The sequence below is a fragment of the Rhipicephalus microplus genome, chromosome 7 (assembly GCF_043290135.1).
Source record: "Rhipicephalus microplus isolate Deutch F79 chromosome 7, USDA_Rmic, whole genome shotgun sequence".
Classification (NCBI taxonomy): domain Eukaryota; kingdom Metazoa; phylum Arthropoda; class Arachnida; order Ixodida; family Ixodidae; genus Rhipicephalus; species Rhipicephalus microplus.
The window spans coordinates 35226617-35246317 of NC_134706.1; the positions used below are offsets into that span (position 1 = coordinate 35226617).

General features: G+C 46.3%; 1 protein-coding gene across 2 annotated transcripts; it reads left to right on the top strand.

Annotated features, from left to right (window-relative positions):
• Positions 1 to 1861: 1861 nt before the first annotated feature.
• Positions 1862 to 19330, top strand: LOC142767411 (uncharacterized). Of its 2 annotated transcripts, none has more exons than XM_075869005.1 (4): positions 1862 to 2018; positions 15008 to 15069; positions 15475 to 15615; positions 19059 to 19330. In XM_075869005.1, exons 1-4 carry the CDS (start codon positions 1976 to 1978, stop codon positions 19266 to 19268), a joined length of 456 nt encoding a protein of 151 aa, XP_075725120.1. In that variant the 5' UTR covers positions 1862 to 1975; the 3' UTR covers positions 19269 to 19330. The 2 variants fall into 2 exon arrangements, with proteins under 2 accessions (XP_075725120.1, XP_075725118.1); XM_075869003.1 differs by lacking the exon at positions 1862 to 2018 and adding an exon at positions 9835 to 9982.
• The last annotated feature ends 371 nt before the right edge of the window (positions 19331 to 19701 follow it).

Sequence of the window (19701 nt, forward strand, 5' to 3'; positions counted from 1 at the left end):
TTGATTGGTACCATAGGTGTTTTTCCACTCGGTGTTCTGTAATGGCTGATGTTCATGCAACGGATGATGTTGTAACGGGTCTCTGTCTATTAGATAATATTGAGATCAAGTCGAAAGAAACGTATCACCTTGTAGGTTACCAGCACAGAAACCCGTTTTTAGGCACGTGTACCTACTTGTACATCCGGGTTCATTAGAACGGCCTCATACCTTGCAAAATTTTATCCTGCCACATTTTTTCCGCGTTAATTGACCTCTATATGAAGTAAACCTGCCATACGATACCGAATTTATTTCAAATGTTATCTTTTCTACTCGGGAGTAGGTGTGAAAGTCAATGGAGAACGCTCTTTAAAAAGTTCACGGCAGTGTGAGTCTTCCCTAACTCAAATCGATCAACCGATAGAACGTGTACGGAAGTCTTTTGGAGTGCTCGAAGTTTAGTTCGTGGTGTTAAATTTCACGGGTTCTACTCAACAAACCTGCAGCTTTTATGAAATTCGTAACTACGTCTGTCACGGTGAGCTTTTGTAGTGAGGGCAGAATATTGAATGAGTGCAAGAAGTAAGACCGTACAATAACCGGCCACATAAGGTGAAAAAGTATACCTAAATTCACGAACAATACGTATGCGCGCCGAAGCCCACGTAAGCACGAGAAATCTCCACTGACTGAATTAGGTGATCTTAATCATTATGGAGTCATCCACTAACACATGTCACCTTACGATATTGTACTTTTGTATGCAAAAACAAAACAAAACAATTGTCAGATCACACGAACAGAGGCCATCTATAATATGCGAAGCACGAATGAGGAACGTTGATATGTCACTTTAAGATCAGCACAATGTTACGAGGCGGACGTAAATTATGCCGTAGATCACTTTCATGTCATGATTATCATGTTTCAACTTGTCATTTACTTTCGTCGTCTATTCACGAAAAAAGATACCAAATTTGGTATTTGTGGAGCTAGCGAAACGGACGCGAGCGCACTATGAGCGTAGCATGTAGTCATGTCTTACATGACACGCATGTCATAATTATCATGTTTGCACCAGTCATACACCATGTTCGTCACTCATTCACGTCACGTAACACCAAATTTGGTATATGTGAAGCTAGTGAAACGACCGCGAGCTCTCCATGAGCGTGGCGTGCAGTCATAACTTACATGACATGCATGTCATGATTTACACGTTGGGGCCTGTCATTTACGTTCTCCATGCAGTCATGTAATGACATACCAATTTTGGTACAGATCCCATTATCGAAACGACCAGGAGAGCTAAAAGTCGTAGGCGGCTAGACAGACAGACAGACAGACAGACAGACAGACAGACAGACAGACAGACAGACAGACAGACAGACAGATAGACAGACAGACAGACAGACAGACGGACAGATAGATAGATAGATAGATAGATAGATAGATAGATAGATAGATAGATAGATAGATAGATAGATGCGGTCAAAGTCGCCGAAGCTCGCTAAAAAGTGCGTCGCGTTTAAAATGTCAACTGGGAGTTAAACTCTGAGTTAAAACAGATTTTTATCGGTGCATACATGTCACCGTAGAACACATACAGTTTGACACCACAAACTAAACTTAGAGCGCTTCAAAAGACTTTCGTACACGTTCTATCGGTTAGTCGATTTGAGTTAGTGAAGACTCGCACTGCCGTGAACTTTTTGAAGAGCGTTCTCCATTGACAGTCACCACTTCTCCCGACACGAAAAGATAACGCTTGAAATAAATTTGGTATCGTATGGCAGGTTTACTACACGTCAGTAAATTAACTCGGAAACAATGTCGTGGAAAAAATTTTTTGCAAGGCATGAGGATAAATATGAATTGCAAATATCTTTCCAGTCCCTGGTAGATTCTGAGAGGGCAAGGAGCGTGTAGGCCAATATAAAGCTCGAACAGCGAAATCGTTTGGCTACACAAAAAATCCTTCGCGATCTAAGTCATGGATCCTTTACGGATGGCACTTGTCAGCGCTGTGTCCACAGGTAAGTGTCTTATGTGTAAAAATGTCAGACCTGCGCGGAATGCGCAGCACAGTCACAATGAGGGCAAGAGGACCGGCCTCACTACAGCCCCTTGTAAACTCCCTTGGGGCGCCCATCACACGTACAGTTGCAAGGTACCCTACGTCATCAATAATGACAACCGTGATAGAGTGGTAGAATTAGAGTTTTAAGAACTAGGGGAACATGCGCTATGTCACCATTCATCATTCAACTGAGGAATTTCGTTCAATATATATATATATATATATATATATATATATATATATATATATATATATATATATATATATATATATATATATATGTGTGTGTGTGTGTGTGTGTGTGTGTGTGTGTGTGTGTGTGTGTGTGTGTGTGTGTGTGTGTGTGTGTGTGTGTGTGTGTGTGTGTGTGTGTGCATATATCTTGCGAAGCAACGGTGAAGGCGACCTTTACTAGGCCCAGAAGACACGACGAAGCGACCACACCCAAGGCACAGAACTCAGGCAAGCCAAGTCCCCACAGCAGATGAAGATGGCGACCACTTATGATGATGAACATGTGTAAAGATAGCAGATGTGCTTAATGAATGCCTACACTAACCCCCCCCCCCCCCCCCCCCCACGTGAAAGCGGTCATCCTGACCGCAGTTCTTGGCCGCAGTTTGAAGCGAAGAGGAACGCCGTATGAAAGGCTTCATGTGGTATACGTGGACTATTTATGCTGGCCGCCAGTGGTGGTCCGTTGGAAGAAGAGTGGGTGCCACGCTATAATTGACAGGAGACGTTTGCTCTAAGACAGTGTAGGGGCCAATAAAACGTAATTGAAACTTCTCGCACAGGCCGGTAGTGGGAATGGGTGTAAGAAGGAGGACTTTGTCGCCAGGGCTGAAAGACACGGCACAATGGGAGGCATCACATTCAAGCTTGTGATCCTATTGCTTGGTTTCAGTGTTGGCGCGAGCCAGCTGGCGGCAATGAAGTAGACGAGACACGTATTCTTCACTTGAAGATGAACATGGTTTAACAGGCGCAGAGAAGAACGAAACATCGAGGAAAGAAGAGGGGAAGCGACCGCGGACGAGGTAGAATGGTGAGTAACCGGTTGTGCGCAAAAGTGAGAAATGACAAAATGGTGTCCCAGTTTCTGTGGTCCGGTTCGATATATATCGCTATCATATCTGATAGTGTACGATGAAAGCGCTCAGTCAGGCCGTTCGTCTGAGGATGGTAACTGGAGCTTGTTTTGTGTGTAGTGCCGGATGCCTTGAGCACTTCTTCGACGAGTTGTGAAAGATATACTCTTCCACGGTCGCTCAGAATTACAGAAGGAGCTCCGTGACGAAGGATTATTGCTCGAAGAATGAAGTCAGCCACTTCCGAAGCTGATTCAGAAGGCACGGGAGCTGTTTCGGCGTAGCTGGTCAGGTGGTCGACAGCTGTAACTATTCATCAATTGCCCGTGACAGTCATAGGAAGCGGACCATACAGGTCAACGCCAACTACCTCAAATGGTTGCAGGGGATACGGGAGTGGTTGTAATTGTCCACATCGAGTTGATGTCAGCAGCTTGCGAAGATGACAAAGGGCGCATGAGGCAACGTACTTCGCGACACAGGTGGAAGCCCGACCAGTAGTAGTGACATCTTATGCGGTCATACGTTTTCTGGAAGCCCATGTGTCCAGCAGACATGTCGTCATGATATGTCTTGAGGACTTGAGCCCGAAGAGAGCGAGGTAGAACGGGCACCCAGCGTTGACCATCAGGGTGGTAGATATGACGGTACATGACGTGGTTGTTGAGCTTGAACTGCGTCAGCTGTCGGCGAAGACGGACGTTAGGGGGCCGGCAAGTCCCGTCAAGACGGTCCATGATGCAGCGACAGTAAGGGTCAGCACGTCGGGGAGGTAAGAACAAACCACACTCGCTCGGAGAAGTTGGCTCCACAGTAGCTAAAGACGAAACATGTAGGGAAGAGATGGCCGAAAGCTCCTCGAGTGCGGCAGTGGCGGATTCGTTAAGTGGCCCCGAAGAGAGCGGGCAACGCGAAAGTGCGTCGGCGTCTTGATGTTTGTTTCCCGACTTGTATGTAATTGTGAATTCGTATTCTTGCAAGAGAAGAATGCGGCGACCAAGGCGGCCGGACAAGTTCTTGATTGTCGAGAGCCAGCACAAGGCGTGATGGTCCGTAACCACAGTAAAGTGGCGGCCGTGAAGATAAGGTCGAAACTTTTGTATCGACCATACGACCGCAAGGCACTCCTGTTCGGTGACGGTATAATCCTTTCTGCAGGGGTCCGTGCACGGCTCGCGTATGCGACGACCTTCTCACGTGAAGATTTGTCTCGCTGTAGGAGAATTCCACCAATGCCTTGACCACTAGTGTCTGTATGCAGGAGCGCGGTTTCGTCGAAATGGCAGAGGACTGGTTCGAATGTGAGTGCACACTTCAGTTGGGCAAACACCGCTTCACATTCAGGAGACCACACAAAGGCGACGCCTGATCCGAACAACTTGTGCAATGGTGAAGCTATTGAGGCAAAGTCTCGAATGAATCGGCGAAAATAAGAAGCGAGGCCGAGGAAACTGCGCAAATCTTTGGCTTTTTTAGGACGCGGGAAGTGTTGGACAGCAGAAATCTTGTCTGGATCAGGACGAATACCGTCCTTGCTTACGATGTGGCTTAACACTTTCATGGTCTTGCTCGCAAAACGGCACTTTTTGGTGTTCAGCTGAAGGCCTGCGTTTGCAAGGCACGTGAGAACTTCGTCCAGTCGTTGCAAGTGCTGAGAGAAGGTTGACGAAAAAATAACAATATCGTCTAAATAGCACAAGCAATTTTTCCATTTCAAGCCTCGTAAGACTGTGTCGATCATCTGCTCGAATGTTGTTGGAGCATTGCAAAGGCCAATCGGCACGACATTGAATTCGTACAGCCCATCTAGTGTTGAAAACGCTGTCTTTTCTTTGTCATCCTCGTGCATGGGTATTTGCCAGTAACCCGAAAGCAGGTCTAGGCTTGAGAAGTACTTGGCACCTTGCAGTGAATCCAAGGCATCGTCTATGCGCGGCGTGGGGTAAACATCCTTGTGGGTAATCTTATTAAGTGCTCTGTAGTCCACGAAAAATCGCACGGAGTCATCTTTTTTTTTTTGCTATAACAACAGGGGATGACCAACGACTCGTCGAGGGACGTATAATGTTCCGTAGCAGCATATCGGCTACATTTTGTTCAGTGACCTCACACTCGCATGAAGAGACGCGATATGGTCCACGGCGTACGATGGAAGTGCCATCGGTCTGGATACGATGCCTAATAAAGGACGTCTGTCCCAGAGAGGAGGAATGGGCATTAAACAATCTCCTATGCTTTTGTAGCAAGGCAAACAACTCATCTGTCTGTGAAGAGGTCAGCTCTGGACTAATAGCCGCAGCAAGAACAGAAACGCTTGATGAACGTCCAATAGAAGGAAAGTCAGAACACGCTGGCATAAGCGGGGCAACAAAGACAAATCGGGATTCGGTAACGCAAGCCATTGTGGTGCCTTTAGGAATGAGAATTTTCTCGGACGTCTGGTGTGCAGCATAGAGAAATCCGGAGCCATTGTGGAACCGCGCTAGACCTGAAGCAAGGGCTATACCTCTTGCGAGACAGCGTGCAGATGGCTGGACAAACACGTCACCAGAGTCGATCACATTAGAAGTGATGGTAACTATTCGCTGATGATCAGGTGGTAGCTCGGTATCTTCCGCAGCGAGCAAGCAAACGGGCTTGTCATCCGCATAAAGGGCATAGTCGGTTTCCATCATATGAACAACATTTTCTCGGCAGCAGATGGAAGCGTTCGCCGTAGACAGAAAATCCCAGTTTAATATAAGTTGGTGGGCACACGAATTCAGCACGGCAAATAGCACAAAATGGAGAAGACCAGCTATGAAAACACAAGCGGTGCACATAGCGGCAGGTCTAATGGCATCCCCTTGAGCAGCGAGCAGTGTAGGTTCATCATAAGGGGTGGTGACTTTTCACAGACGTGAGCACAAGGAACGATCAATCATAGACAAACAAGCACCAGTGTCTATTAAAGCGTCCACGTACACACCTTCTATTAAAACAGATATCGTATTGTATGGACGCACTGGAGGAATTTCTGTCTTTTCGTTCGATGCAGCTTTCCTCCAAGAGCTACAGAGGTTAGTTTTCCGGGCGTTGGTTGGTGAATTGCGAGACAGGTCGCAATGGAGACGTGGAGCGGCGGAGGGGTGATGGTGAGCGGTGTCTAGTAGAGCGGTACGAAGGGGTTGGCTCAGATGTCGCAGTCGGAGACGGTGAGTGACGTAGCGGCGGATCATAAGGACGACGTTGGAAAGCGGACCCGCTTGTCTCATCATCCCGTCCGTAGGGGTCGAATCCACGACGCTCGTCCTGCTGACGCTTCCGACAGAAGCGTGCAATGTGGCCCCGGAAGCCACAGTAATGACAGATCGGACGAGATGGCCGCCATGGTGGGTGGACAGGCTGGCTAGGCGCACTTGTAGTTAACGAAGCCAGTGGGACAGGCGTCGAGTGTGCGGGCATCGGTTGTACGACGGGTGGTGAACCAGCGAGGACTTGCCCGTACGTCGGCTGGAGTCGAGGTAGCGGAGAGTATACATACGCTGGCCCGGTCATGGACGCCAACTCCTCTTTGATAACGTCGCGCAAAGAAGTGTTGGAGGGAGGTGGTGGACTTGGTGTCGTTGAGAGGCCGAAAGATTGCAGCTCTTTCCGTATAATCGCCCGGATCATAGCACGCAATGAGACATAAGTCGTGGTGGTATTTTCAGCGCTGTCCGGCGGTAAGCCTTGGGACTCAAGTTCCTCTAGGCGTTGGCACGTGGCAACAACGTCAGTGACTGTGGTCGGGTTTTGTATGACCAAGTCATTGAACGCGTCCGTGCCGATCCCTTTCAATGGATGACGAATTCTCTCCGATTCAGACATGGATGTGCTGAAACGGTTGCAGAGAGCAAGCACATCCTCTATGTGTGTGATACACACCGCCTACAACATATATATATATATATATATATATATATATATATATATATATATATATATATATATATATATATATATATATTGCCTTTTTTGATGCTGTGGCTGATATAGAGAGATAATGTGATCAATGACGATAAAGAATTATGGCTGAGCTTTTTGAGTGGGTGGGCAGTTTTTCAAAGTTCAAGCCAAGTTGCATTGTGTGAAACCTGGTGTTATTAAACTCTTATAACGCACTATACTGCGTCAGTTAACGTGCTACTGTGCCTAACATGAAGCCTATATGGCAATAGGCATGACACACGGCGCACTGGGTATCTCGAGCCTAGAGTGCACAGAGTGGGTTTCCTTTTTTCCCCTAAGCAGTTTCAAGCACCAGTATAGCTCCGTAGTAGAATATTGTCGCGGTTCAACGTAAGCAGATCACCGAGACGTTGAGTCCTAGAACCGACGGCGTGTGTTTTTATGCAGGAGCCAAGAGCAAGAGACCTAAACAGAAGCACGTCGTCTTTTTCAGTGTCCCTTTTCACGAAAATGTTGGCACGCACATCGTCTTCGTTCTCTGTTTCGAGCGCGGCAATATTAACGCAACAGCAATAACGAGATCGTTTCACAGCGATTCCGGCGTCGGCGTCGTTGGTTTCGAGCGAAAAATCACCTTCTCTCTGACTCAAGAAACAAGAATGATGCAAATAAAATAAATAATAAAAATTTCATGGTCCGAGTGAGGATCGAACTCAAGACGCATCTGCGTGATAAACAGTATTCGACCAGCAAGCCGAAATATTTGTTGAAACTGCTTTGGAAAAGCACATATGAATGTCACCTAGGGAAAGGTATCTTCCCCGGGCATAAGTTTAGATTCACGCCGGATGTCAAAATCTGTGAATTTAGCAAACATTGGGTGTTTTAGAGACTCACGCATTTTGTATACAAAGCGCTCTAACAGATGTAATCATCAGCAGCACAACCATAAACAAAGACAGCAGCTGTGTGAGTGCACGTGTAGTGGGCTCGTTGCTGACTCGCAAAAGAAATACTTACGGCATAGCAGACACTTAAAGGCATAGAGTTTCCTAATATACACTAGAGGGAACTCTGGGGCTAGTGTCTATGGGAGCTGCAACACACGGCGCTTCGGTGAGCATGGGAGTGATGGGTAGTACACACACTTGTCTAATCTTCGTACTTCCGGCCTGATTTTGGCTCCGGGTGTGTTCGTGTGGCTTGGTGCTGTTTTGTCACGAAACAAAAATCAGCAAATGTTCAGGTGTTGTGCTTCACCACCTTGCTCTTTTAGACTCACCTTTCCAAATCGGGTCACGAAGCTCAAAAGGCTTGAATTTTTCTTTTTCAAAACAAAACCAAAACACCGCAATAAACGAAGCCTCAAGTACGATTCACCACCCGCAAGTACGAAGATTAGGCAAATGTGTGTACTACCCATCATTCCCACTGTCGCTGAACGATCGCAGCGACAGAGTCCTCTCTAGTTGATGTTAGGAAACTCTATGCTTAAAGGGACTGCCTGCCACTCGGAAATGTTTTTGTGATTGTGGCGCAAACGAGAAGAGCATTCATCACATCGACGGCAACGAGGATGCTTTCGAGCAAGCAACTTGTCTTCACGCGGTTACGCGTATATATTGTCACGCACCAAGAGCCGTGAAGACAAGACAGCAACAGCTGGGCAGAAAGACACGAACGTGTATCTTCAAACGAGGCGCTAACCACACTTCTTCGTTCTCTTTTCCCTTTTTGGCTCGACAGGGCTTGCCGGCTCACAACTCTGGGTGGCAATATAAACGAATCCCTCGTTGTTGGACAAGAACCTGTGCACGTTTTCCCGTCTGATCACCCAGAATACGGACGTTCAGTGGCAGGTCTGCTTGAGACAGCTCCAGAGCCGTCTCCTTAGGAAAGCTCCCGAACGCCACAACCGTGTGCACGTGACAAAGCAGGTTAACCTTCCGGGCTACATTCATGACGCTCTGTCGTTGGGTCTCAAGTTCGCGGTGGAAACCAGGAGAAGACCCGAAGAACTGTTGACTTTCGTGAGGCAAGTGTCAAAGTGTGCAACAGAAGAAGCAGTTCCACGTCTCATTTCTCAGGGTGTTGACGTGGTTTCCCGCTCTAAGGTAGCACGTTCGAAACTCTCGGTTAAGCGCGTCGCTGACGGACAATTCTCTATGTGTGCTACCAGCTGATAAGAAAGGTGGCTTCTGTGTGCTTCCTACGGGGGTGTTTCGTGAAAAAGCCAGCAGTGCCGTTGCCAAAGTCTTCAAGCGGTGCGATGGCATGTCACTAAGCAAAGTAAAGTCCTCAGCTATTTAGCTATGCAAGAACCTCAACTTTGGTAAATCAGAGAAGTCATCACGAAATAGCAAACTGAACCACCTATAGGTTAAATTCAGTGCAAAAGCCCATAAAGTTGACGTTCCTCTAAGGATTATTGTGTCAGAATACGACTCCTGGCAGAAGCCGGCAGCACTGTTGTTACAAGTCAAGCTTAAGTGTTTATCCATTAAAGACCTCTTCCTGATAAGAAACTCGAATGAAATAATCACTTTTTTTTAGAAACTAAGGCTGATAAAGGTTGCCAAGCATTTTCCATTGACATTAAAGATTTTTTTTAATCGATTCCTTATAAAGACCTGCTCGAAGTAGTCGAACAGTCCATTGATGAATATGGTGCCATAAGGTTCCTGAATGACGCCCTGATATATAGCTGATATTTTTCAGAGCTTTTACAACTTTATGTCGTGTCAACTTTTATTAAATGGGACAACGCTTTTTATCTACAGAAAACGGGGGTATGCATAGGATCGTGCACTGCACCCATACTGAGCGATCGTTTTCTCGTCCGTCTTAATGTTTTGCTGTCTGATAAGCTCGCTCAGACGAAGGTGCGACAGATTTTTCGGTATGTGGACGATTCTTGTTCTTTATTGAGTTTACTTCACTTGAGATTGAGTTGCAGGCTGCAGAAATTCTGCCAATAATTAAGGAGTGTCTTGTACAACTTGAAGTGTCGTACGAAACACCGCAAGGAGGCACAATCCACTTTTTGACCATCGTTTCGGTTTTTCGTTTGAGCACACTGGCTGGTGCTATGAACCGCGGTCGGAAAAGTCTCTCTTGCAGTACGATTCGGCGCATTCAAAACTGATACAACGAGGGATGGCCAGGTTATGTTTTAGAAATGCCCTGATGAAGTCATGCCACTACACTATGGCCACTACTTTTGCAAGGCAAAGCAAGCAGTTATCCTTGGCATCCTACCCAGTGTTGGTGCAGGTGTCGGTAGCTGAGGGCCTGTTGCATGGGCCACCTACGAAGGGACGGCCTCAGACTAATGGTGAGCCCGATGCTGAGAAAACCAGTGTAATTCGGTACGTGCATCTGAATTCAAACCATTCGAAAAAATAGTCCTGAGAGGAAATGTCCGCGTGGTGTTCTCTGCAGACGAACTAAGCCGTCTATGTAAGCTTACCAACCCCAAGAAGGAGGTGCAACCCACCTCTTGAAAGAAGCATGTAACTAAGTTTGTTGAATGCACCCTAGCTTCTGTGTACATCTTCGTGCTGTCGTGGGGCGCGGTTTACATTGGGCAGACTGGTAGGTGTGTTAATGACCGCTTGCGCGAGCACTCTTGCAATGTAGCAAACAAGATTTATTCTGGTGGTTTCCTGGATATGCATTGTAAGGCGTGTGGAGGCACTCCATTCTTTGACCAGTGTGTCATCTTGGGCCACAGTCGTAACCAGTTGACACGGGAAATTAATTAGGCAAACGCTATCGCAAAATGTGCGAAGCTGTGTGTGAGTGCGCCGTCTGTGGCTTTATCTCAAAAAGAGCTCAATTTTCCGGAGCGCGAGCTGTGAAGCATTGATATAAAATTGTTAATTTGAAATCAGATCACAACTAGGTTTCCTTGATAGTGTGCTGTGCCACACGTGTACGGTTTTGTCATGTGTGTGGCGTCACATGGAATGAGCTATATAATGTGTTGTATAAGGGTACGCAATGACCAAAAGTTGGAAGTAAGCGCTCACACTGTCGTCTGTCTTTCCCCTTTTTGACTGCGTAGTATCTTTCCATTACGCTGAAACTGAGCTGCGCTAAAGCAATATCAATTTATCATACACCAACTCACCCAGTAAGCAGTGCTTGTACATATAATCGCTTTGGTTTGAGAAAAGAAAGGAACTGCGGGTGACAGATGAAATATGAGGATGCCGGGAATTATCAATTTTCTCTCGGTCCGCAATATGTAATGTTTGTCTAGCTGCTAGAATTATGTACCTTTTGCAAGCACTTAGCTACACGCGTAGAAGCCTACAGAAAATTCACAGGGCGTTTGCTAGATTCGTTAGGAGCTCTACGTGGGAGTGCACATCAAGAACAAATTTGTTGAGCGATTCAAGAAAGGAAGTCTTTCTTTGATTCATCTGTTTCTGAACCAAGTAGTATCTCATTTCACGCTGTTAACAGACCAGAGAGATGCCTTTTTATGTTGTTTGTTTCAAACAATGTTACTTGATCACATGCCTGACTTCTCTGTATGATCACAGAGAGAGAACGATGATCCTTGCCGCCGTTCTTCCGCGAAGTGGTGTTGCCGTATCGATTCCTAGGTTCAAGGTATTCTATGGATTACTTATCCAACGTGAAAAGAAAGCGCCTTCCGAAGGATCTAGTTGACAGTTAATTCCCTGTACCCCTTTATAGATCAATGTTTGAAAAAGCGTTTGGCCAATATTGCCACATGGAATATGCAGCACGAAGAGAACAACGAAGAACACGCGCAGCGAGTGAAGAAGACGAGGTTCTCTTCTGATCAGTTTACCAGTATTCTAATACAATTAAAGTGAGTTCCCTGGATTCGACTGCTGCTGTTTCTGCATTGTGATACTGGTGGAGGCGCTGGGTACATGTTCGGGACGCCTGACAACAGCCCCGCATCTGGTCAAGAAACAATTCCGCGCATCGACACCCCCGTTCACCGCAGCAGCCGGCGCCTGTTAGGCCTCAGCCCGGAGTTTGGTCCATTGCCGGAAAGCGTGACTGTGCCAGAAAGCATGACGGCGCCTGGAAGCACTGGCCCCAACATGTCCAGCCCAAGCACGACACAGGTAACTGTTTTGAACCCTCGACTTCCGGTTGACTTCCACGGAAACGCATATGAGGATGCACATGACTGGCTCGAGGAATTCGAGCACACAGCGAATGTTAACGGTTGGAACACCACACAGAAATTGGGCTACGTTTATTTTCCGCTTCAAGACGGAGCCCGAACGTGGTTCACGAATCGCGTGTGGTCGTCTTGGGACGAGTTCCGGCAGAAGTTTCTCGACACGTTCGCGAGCACTGAAAGACGAGAAATTGCACAGCGTCTCCTCGAGTCACGGATTCAGAAACCAAATGAATCCGTTACGATGTTTGTTGAGGACATGGCGCGGCTATTTCGTCGAGCAGATCCTAATATGCCCGAAGCTAAAAAGGTTAGCCACCTCATGCGGGGCGTTAAGGAGCAGCTGTTCGCTGGCCTCGTACGAAACCCGCCTACAAGTGTGGATGAATTCTCCAAGCAGGCGACATCTATCGAACGCGCACTGCATCTACGTTATCGCCAGTATGACCGCCCAACCCACAGTGCACCGATCAGCGTGGTAGCCTCTACCACAGCAACAACACCCGACGAAGGTTCTTTGCGCCAACTGATACGAGAAATCGTACAAGAAGAGGTCAAGAAACTCGTCGCCAAACCGAATGACTGCGCGATCGCCTCAGTAACGGAAGTTGTACGCCAGGAGATCAGGCAAGCGCTCTCACTTCCTGAGCCGAACACGAGCACTCCCAGGGCAAGCTATGCAGACGTAGTCCGCCGACAGCCAGCGAACGTACCGACACCATATCAGTACCACCAGCAACATCCGCCGACAGCGCCTTGGTACTACAGAGAAACTTCGATGCCGAGGCGGCCACCACTTCGCAAAACTGACATCTGGCGTACCCCTTATCATAGGCCCCTGTGCTTTCACTGTGGGGAAGCAGGCCACATAGTTCGGTATTGCCCGTATCGCGCCGCAGGGTACCAAGGATTTCCTTCTACGGTTCCTCGGCGCCATTTCAACGGAACATCTGACGTCGACAATATGTTCTAAAACGAGTTGAAAACATGTCGATACCGCTCAACGTAAAGACCATCTTTTTCAAACTACACACAGGAACCTTGCCTCTGAAAACATGTCGCAAAGCAGAGGGATTTATGTAGTATGAGGAAATGTGTGCTGCCAGTGTAATCAGTCAGAAACTATTGAACATGTCTTTATTGATTGTAAGAATGTCATATTGTTCTAGGGCATATATTGCAGAAGACTTTCAAGATAGACCGATTTCTTCATCCACACGGCATACGCTCTCTGCCCTTTGGAAATTTTGCTCAGCATTTGGATGTTATCTTTTACTTGGTCTACATTATGTGTGGTGCAGCTTGCTGGCTTAAAGACGCTGTGATAAAAGAGTACCATCTGTTCATGAGTGTTTCGTAGCACTTGTAGTCCGAGTGCGTGATATGTATAACACGAATGACTGTGATGAGGATGTCATATATTTTATGTATAAACGTGTATGAAACGAGTATGATGTATGATTGCTCGACTATCTTAATCTGAAGTCAAGAACGCAATAAAGCAAAAAAATGTGACCATGGCGCACTGAACAGCTTGCTCGGCATCTGTTGCCGCGGACCCACAGGTCACTGGTTCGACTCCCGATGACGGACCATTTTTTCCCTCTTCTCATCGTGCGTATTTTTTGACGTCACTTCCGTGACGGCAATACGTCATTGAAGTCCTGGTGAGCCGCGGCATAAAACACTTTCGTGTTAAAAAAATTACACAATCTCTCGCTAAAAGGAACCATGCGTGAATAGGAAGCAGCGTGGAGATGGTTAACTTGAACGGGAGATAATGTACTTTATTAGAAGCTTGTGCAGGCGCTAAAGTGCCTGGAATGCTCTAGGCACTATACAGGCGCTAACGCTGACAATGGTGGTCGCGTTGACGCTGACGCCCATCGCGGAGTTGCGCAGGAAGGAGTAAGGAGCACGCTTCGTCACTTTATGCCGCGAAACTAAACCGCGGCGCCACAGCGGAGTATGCAGCTGTCGCACCACCTGCCGTGCGCGCCGCTCCATAGAGTCGAGAATTCCTAGAGGAGTTACAGGGGGGAGTGTAGGAGAGGAGAGAGAGTGGACATGTACTATGTTGGCGTGGGCGTCAGGAGAATAGAGAGCGTAGAAGAGGAGTGGACGCGCGTGCACAGGGGGAGGGGGGTGGACACCGCAGGACTGAGGGAAGGGAGACACAGCCCCTGACACAAGATGCGTCGCATATAAAAATCAATTGCTCATGGAGGTGAAACGGGTGTGGGTTGCATTTGTTCTGGCAACTCGCGGAAACCTGGAGATATGTCTTTCGCGTAACTCTTGGGTTCAGCGCAATCCCATTTGAGAACCTGTGCGTCGGCCCTGATTTACCTTTGAATTCGGTGCCATCCATAACGTGAGGGAATAAATACAAGTAATAAAGTTAAATAAAACCGGTTACTGTGCATTCAGCTGTTTTGTCACGCAGTTTGCAAAACTTGTGAAGCGAGAAAATACTTTATTAAGACGATTTCTGCAACGTAATTGCATGAAAACTTTTTCTTTAGCGGTAAAGGCAAAGCACTACTGATGCAGTGAAATTTGTTTTTTAGGATCCTAATAGATACCCTTTCTCGGTTGATTGAAGATTTGAAGATTTTCCCAGCTTTAAATAATTTAACAGCACCATCAAGTTGCAGAAAAGCTGCGCTACAGAACCTTTCTATTTGTAATCTTGTTACTTCCGTTAACGACAAAAAAAAAATCGCAATATTTCGTTGTTTTCTACCGTTCCAGTCATTATCGCCACAAGACCACTTACCACAACATACCAGTGTGGACCTTTTTGTCCTCCAGAGGTAAGTGTTGGGGCTCCAAAAAGCCTTTCAGAGCGTCCTGGTTGCTTAATGACGCTGGTGTATTATGTCACGTGTAGAGATCGTGCGGTAAAACCTCGGCATGTACATCTTCCGGCGTGAAGGAAACACAACCTCACATTGACAGTAAACTGGTCAATGTGAGGCAGAAAGAGAAAATGGCAGAAAGAGAATTCGTGGTCTGGAACGCGCTTGTTCTTCATCGTCATCCGCATCATCATCCACGGCACGCCGCAATTGGGTGCGGCGGTGGCGGCATGATCACTATCGAGACCTCGGCGGCGGTGCGGCTGGCTTGAGTAAAACACTGCAGGCCAGTGGCGCAGCGCACACGTGTAGCTGCAACAAAAAGTAAAGACCTGTAATTACTTTTTTTTTCTTTTTCAGAATGTCACAATGAAATCCTGCGTCACGCTATGTTCTGAAGAAGAAATAGAAGAAGGAGAAAACGGAGAGACCGATGCTTTCCGTATTACGGTTCTCGCTGAGGCTAATCAGGGAAGATTCAGAGACGGGACACCGTGCTTGGTATCCTTTCATTGCCATACCGCTTTATTTTCTTCTAAGCATTTTATTGTCTTCAGATACCTAACACCTTTTGAAGTGGCACGCAAGAAAAATACCTTGCCAGATTTGGTATTTTTGTAAGCTTCTTTTTTTATTCAACGAGCTGAAGGGGGACGGATACTCGCACTTGTCGCGGCAGAGAATCTGGGAATCTAGCACAGACAAGTTTAATGACCTAAGTTTTGCCATGTATACAGCCTGCTTCTCAAATGTAAAATACAATAACTAGTGAGAAGACCTAAGGTGGCGCGTATGATTGAAATGAATATACTGTTCACGAATTCACTCGAACAACTCGAAGAAAGAAATGAAAACGCACGGTTTTCAGTAATATATTTTCCTTGCCGAGAATGAATGTTTTTCTTTACGGTACGTCACTACCATTTGAGTAAACTAAGGCTGTTGTAAGCGATTTAGGACGCACCTCGTTTTCATATACATTTTGGGCAAGACACTCCGGACTGCATTTTTTCCGGTCCTATTTACCGCTGATGTTTTTTTACATGTTACATTCTGTTCTCCTGATATACTTGAATTCGATGCGTTGAAGGATGGCGAATAAAAACGCCTATCGTCAGAAAATATGGGTAGATGTCATTATGTCTCTTACTCCAAAGAGGCAAAGAATGTTAAGGGAGGAAATTTCAAAACCATTTTCATTACACTAGGACGGCTCGATTGAACGTTCATTCAAGATAATTTGTTCGAATGCCATTGGGCCTCTAGACATCAGACAGGCATTGAAGTTCTGGGAAGCCTGGGAAACGGTAAACTAGAGATAAAATTCAAAAGGCAAACGTCTCGCAGCGGAGGTAAAATGTGATGATACGGGTGTCAATAGGACAGCGATTAAAATTATGACACAACGACGTTCAAGCTTCAACTAAAAAATGATAGACGCTTGACGTGGTTCCACTCTACAAAACAATAAATGAACACGTCAAAAAGTGACCAAAGAGATTTCGAGACATCCAGCCTAGTGAAAACGTACCAATTTGTCGAGTGTTTGCAAATTTCGCCAGTGAGTGTTTTGGAAGAATTTGCTACCGAGAAGCTCAAACGTTGCGTTGCACTGGAGCGAAACACTCGCGACAACTAGGGATACGAAACGGCACCGGTAAGAACATACAAACGACAGCCATAGCGCATAGTATATAATAATATCCGTTCATGTAAATGGAGCAATTTCTCGATAACACGTGCTTAGATATCGGGAAAGGTTCATTCATCCCACTTCGAAAGTGAAGGAATAATTGTACAGAATCACTTGTTGTCGTAATAGTATTGTTACGATGAAAGATGTTTATCGGAAGGTGGACTGATGGAAAAGGGCTGAATGGCTGCCGCCCGGCACCGATCCACCCATGTCTTGTCTTGTCGCCTAGATCTTGGCTCATACCCGCAAAAGGGATTGGCCACACTCTACCTTTATTAGAAATTTTTACACAATGCTTCGTAAAAAAGAGAGAAATTAGATAAGAACAATAATAAATGTTTCTTTAAAAATGTGAAAAGTGCAGAAGACTTGGATGAACCAATCTAGGCAAGACAAGCGCTCTTCGTCCCCCTCTTCGTCCTCACTGTCGCATTAGCGTAGCAATATAAAGTAAATTGCCATAGAGGCTAGTATATGCCGGATCAACTAGTCACGCAAAAATGTACAAGTGGAAATGAGTTTTCAACAATGTATAGTGAAGGAAAACTCACAATTTCGCCACAAGGGCGAAGCAATGAATGCGTTAGCAATAACTTGGAACGTAACCATGAGAACGGCTAGCAGATCGAAACGTGCAGCGCACTGCTCACGCACAAATGACGCATAAAAACAACAAACACATGACGAGAGCTAACAACGTTTTCATGTAGACGCTTAATGCGCTGTTAAAACAAAAATGACGCACGAAACGTAATCACAGGTACCGATATGAGTGCCAACTAACAAGTGTCCCACTTGTTACTTCACTGTGTTTGAAAAACGCGCTCTTTCCGCAAACGGGGCCTGCCGAGAGAGCGAAGTTGACTTTTGTGGTCCAGGCAACTAACGCAATCCTTCCGGTGAAAGGCCAAGGCACACGATTCTCCCCACCGAAGGATAAGCGCGCGTGCGCAAGCAGCTAACCACCACCCCCATCCGCGGGGCAAAGTACGCGTGGCAGATAAGCGCGCATTGGAGCATCGCGACGATCTGGGTGCCGAGTGCGGGCGGCTTTTAAAAACGATAGTCTTTCTTGGAGACCTTCGACGCAAAAAATTTTGGTCTGTCTGTCTGTCTGTCTGTCTGTCTGTCTGTCTGTCTGTCTGTCTGTCTGTCTGTCTGTCTGTCTGTCTGTCTGTCTGTCCACTCCTAACGGCATCATGTACTTAAAACGGCCAACCCCCATCCGCAGCGCCCACCAATGTTGCTCAAGCTTCAGTGTGATGCTTGTGCAATTATTAAATAAAAAGCAATTATTGCGCATGTGTGGGGCGCCATAACAACACGTATATATTCTGCATGTGAGCCTTTTACTAGAAAAGGCATACATAAGCAATTTTGAGGACCGTAGCGCTTATCACGGTGCGCTGACCATGGAAGGCTTGCACGAAAAAGGCGTTTCCAATACTTTTCTAAGACAAGACGGTGGTGACATCTATCTTTCGCCTTGTGTTCTACACATTATCACCTCTGAGACGGGCGCGCACACCCGTCTTAGAGTCACGCACTTCATTTTCCAAGAAAACTGCCAGATGGCGCTCATGTCTCACGTGTGACGTGACTTGATGCACTCATTCGCCTCCGCTGCACGCTCGAGGCACTCTAACGCAGCGCCTCCAGAATACCATGCACCGATTTTCTTTGGCAGAACATCAAATGAACGTTTTGTTCACTCTCCCTACACGCAAGACGATTGTCGTTTGACGACATTTGCAGTGTAGCATGTAGATATGGGGCCAATTTTTTCTTCAGTTTTCAAATATATACGTATACTTATACGGTGCATGACGGCGGCGGACACGGCAGAGCCCAGCCGAGACTGCTATCGCAATATTAACCAAATTATACGGAATGTTTTACGAACAAGTACTGCTGTATGTCACAGCTGTATGTCACAGTGCACTTCTTTTGAGCTCGCTGCTTCCAATCTTAATTCGTAGCCATCATCGCGTCAACACTTTCTATAATTTCTTTTCGGCCACGGGAAGAATTTAACGTTACAAAATTAAACAAGTGTGCTAAAAACGCGAATGTCAAGTGTACCGAAGCCAAAAACTGCAAGATAGAATGCAGTTTCTTGGGAAACTTACAGCACCGTAAATATTTTCGCATGAAATTTTCCACACGCTAAACTTTAAATAGAAGTGCTAGCGTGTAATTATTGCGCACTGCTCTTCGCTTAACTGCGATTTTCATCTTTTTTTTTCAGATTGAAGACGACGAGGTTCTTGAGCGTGATGGGGAGGTTGGTGAACAAGTGGGCATGTGTTGTGGCGGAAATTGTCTAGAGATAAAGGATGGTCAAAATCCCTGCAAGAGCATGATGCGCAAATGCCAATTTGAAAAAGAAGTACGGCTAAACTTAACGATACTACGAAAGCAGTGGGAAAGTAGAAGAAGGAGGTCAAAAAGAAATTAATTTTCATCCAAATTCACCAAAACCAATGGAAATAAATATACATGCACGCACTGATATTCATATACATTGAGAAAATGGTCGAATAATTTCATATACACATAGTGCGCGTAGATGGACATGCGTTTGAAGTGCGCTGGGATTGACAAGACATATTCCTCGATCCAACCTCACTGAGCTGCGGCCCATGTGGGAGAAATCGTGAAAAATGAGGCACATCGCAAATTTGACCCGGTCAAAAAGATGTGATGCACATATGCCAGACATGCATTACATGAAATGTGAGCTAGGTTATGTATTATAGATCGAAAACCACATGGACGGTTACGCCAAAGCACAAGTAAGTTATTCTATGACTAGTCATCGTTTGCCATAACTTGCCACTCCGTTCCCTGTCAAACGGTGCACGCCGCATGTCTGCACATGCTCGCGCGCC